Source organism: Neophocaena asiaeorientalis, unplaced genomic scaffold, assembly GCF_003031525.2.
Source record: "Neophocaena asiaeorientalis asiaeorientalis breed wild unplaced genomic scaffold, Neophocaena_asiaeorientalis_V1.1 scaffold34, whole genome shotgun sequence".
NCBI classification, from domain to species: domain Eukaryota; kingdom Metazoa; phylum Chordata; class Mammalia; order Artiodactyla; family Phocoenidae; genus Neophocaena; species Neophocaena asiaeorientalis.
This window is the reverse complement of record NW_020172464.1, coordinates 1,140,225-1,141,178: the sequence shown is the minus strand read 5'-3', so window position 1 is coordinate 1,141,178 and position 954 is coordinate 1,140,225. Positions and strand designations below refer to the sequence as shown.

The 954-nt window shown below is 66.9% G+C and overlaps 1 protein-coding gene across 3 annotated transcripts in view; it reads right to left on the bottom strand.

The window, feature by feature from the left end:
• The window catches only part of TMEM255A (transmembrane protein 255A), a 47,930-nt gene extending 47,433 nt beyond the window's left edge, over window positions 1–497 (bottom strand). For 2 of the 3 annotated variants that reach the window (XM_024738125.1, XM_024738123.1), the window contains exon 1: window positions 349–406. In XM_024738125.1, coding sequence (XP_024593893.1) covers window positions 349–406 — 58 coding nt within the window. Of the gene's footprint in view, window positions 1–348 lie in introns of all 3 variants that reach the window. The other variant, XM_024738124.1, reaches the window with a different exon arrangement.
• Window positions 498–954: the final 457 nt, after the last annotated feature.

The following is a 954-nucleotide window of genomic DNA, read 5'->3' as shown; positions in this document are numbered from 1 at the left end:
AGCGAAGGCGCAGGTTGCAGGGAAGTGTTTTGATCCCCAGACAGCTGGGATTTACCACCGGCTGCAAGACTGTCGGCACACGCACACGAACACGCACACACCCGCACTCCGGGGCAGGGATACTCCGACGCAAGCTGGGCGCTCGCATCTCCGCGCGTCGTCCCCGCCCCCGCCGGGCCGCTCCCCTGGGGCTCGGGTCCGGGACCCCGACGCTGGGGCGCGCGGACCCCCCTCCCTCGCCCCGCTTCCCGCTCCCTGGCTCTCGGGGCGACCGGGGCGCTCGCAGTCCAGGGGGCAGCGCACTCACCCCTTGCCGCCGCCGCCCCTAGGCAGGGCGGCTAGACTTACCCATGGAATCCGGCAGGGACATGTCGCTGGACCGCTGCTGAGTCAGGGACTGATGCATGGTGAAAGCTGCCCTGTGGCCCCGGCCCCCGAAGCTGCTTCACGCGCCCCAGGCTCAGGGCGCCCCGCAGAGCATCCTACTCCGCGGCTGCGCTCCCCGTCCCTCCCGAGAGCTGAGAGAGACTGCCTCTGGTTGCGAGCTGCAGCCCAAGTGCCGCCTCCCCCTCCCTTCCCCTCTTCTCCCTCCCTCCTCTCCTGCCTCCCTCTGCTCCGGGAGGCAGCAGCATTGGCGGTCCGAGCAGCGACGTGCGCTTGCGCAAGACCCCCCTCCTCCCTCCCCCTCGGCCCCCCCATCCTAGTTATCCACCTCCCAGCCTCCCAAGCCAGACAGGGAGCCGTTTTAGCCCCTCGGGGCCAGGACTGCGTAGAGAAAGAGGGGGAGGCTACAACCTGGGGCCGACCGGTCTTCTCTGTAGTTTGGAGAGAGGGTCTTGGGCAAGCACCCTGTTCTAGGATTTATAATTGGGGAGGGGGCAGAGTAAGAGGTTCAGAGCTGAGAACACACACACAGACACAGACACAGACACACACACATTTACACACACACAC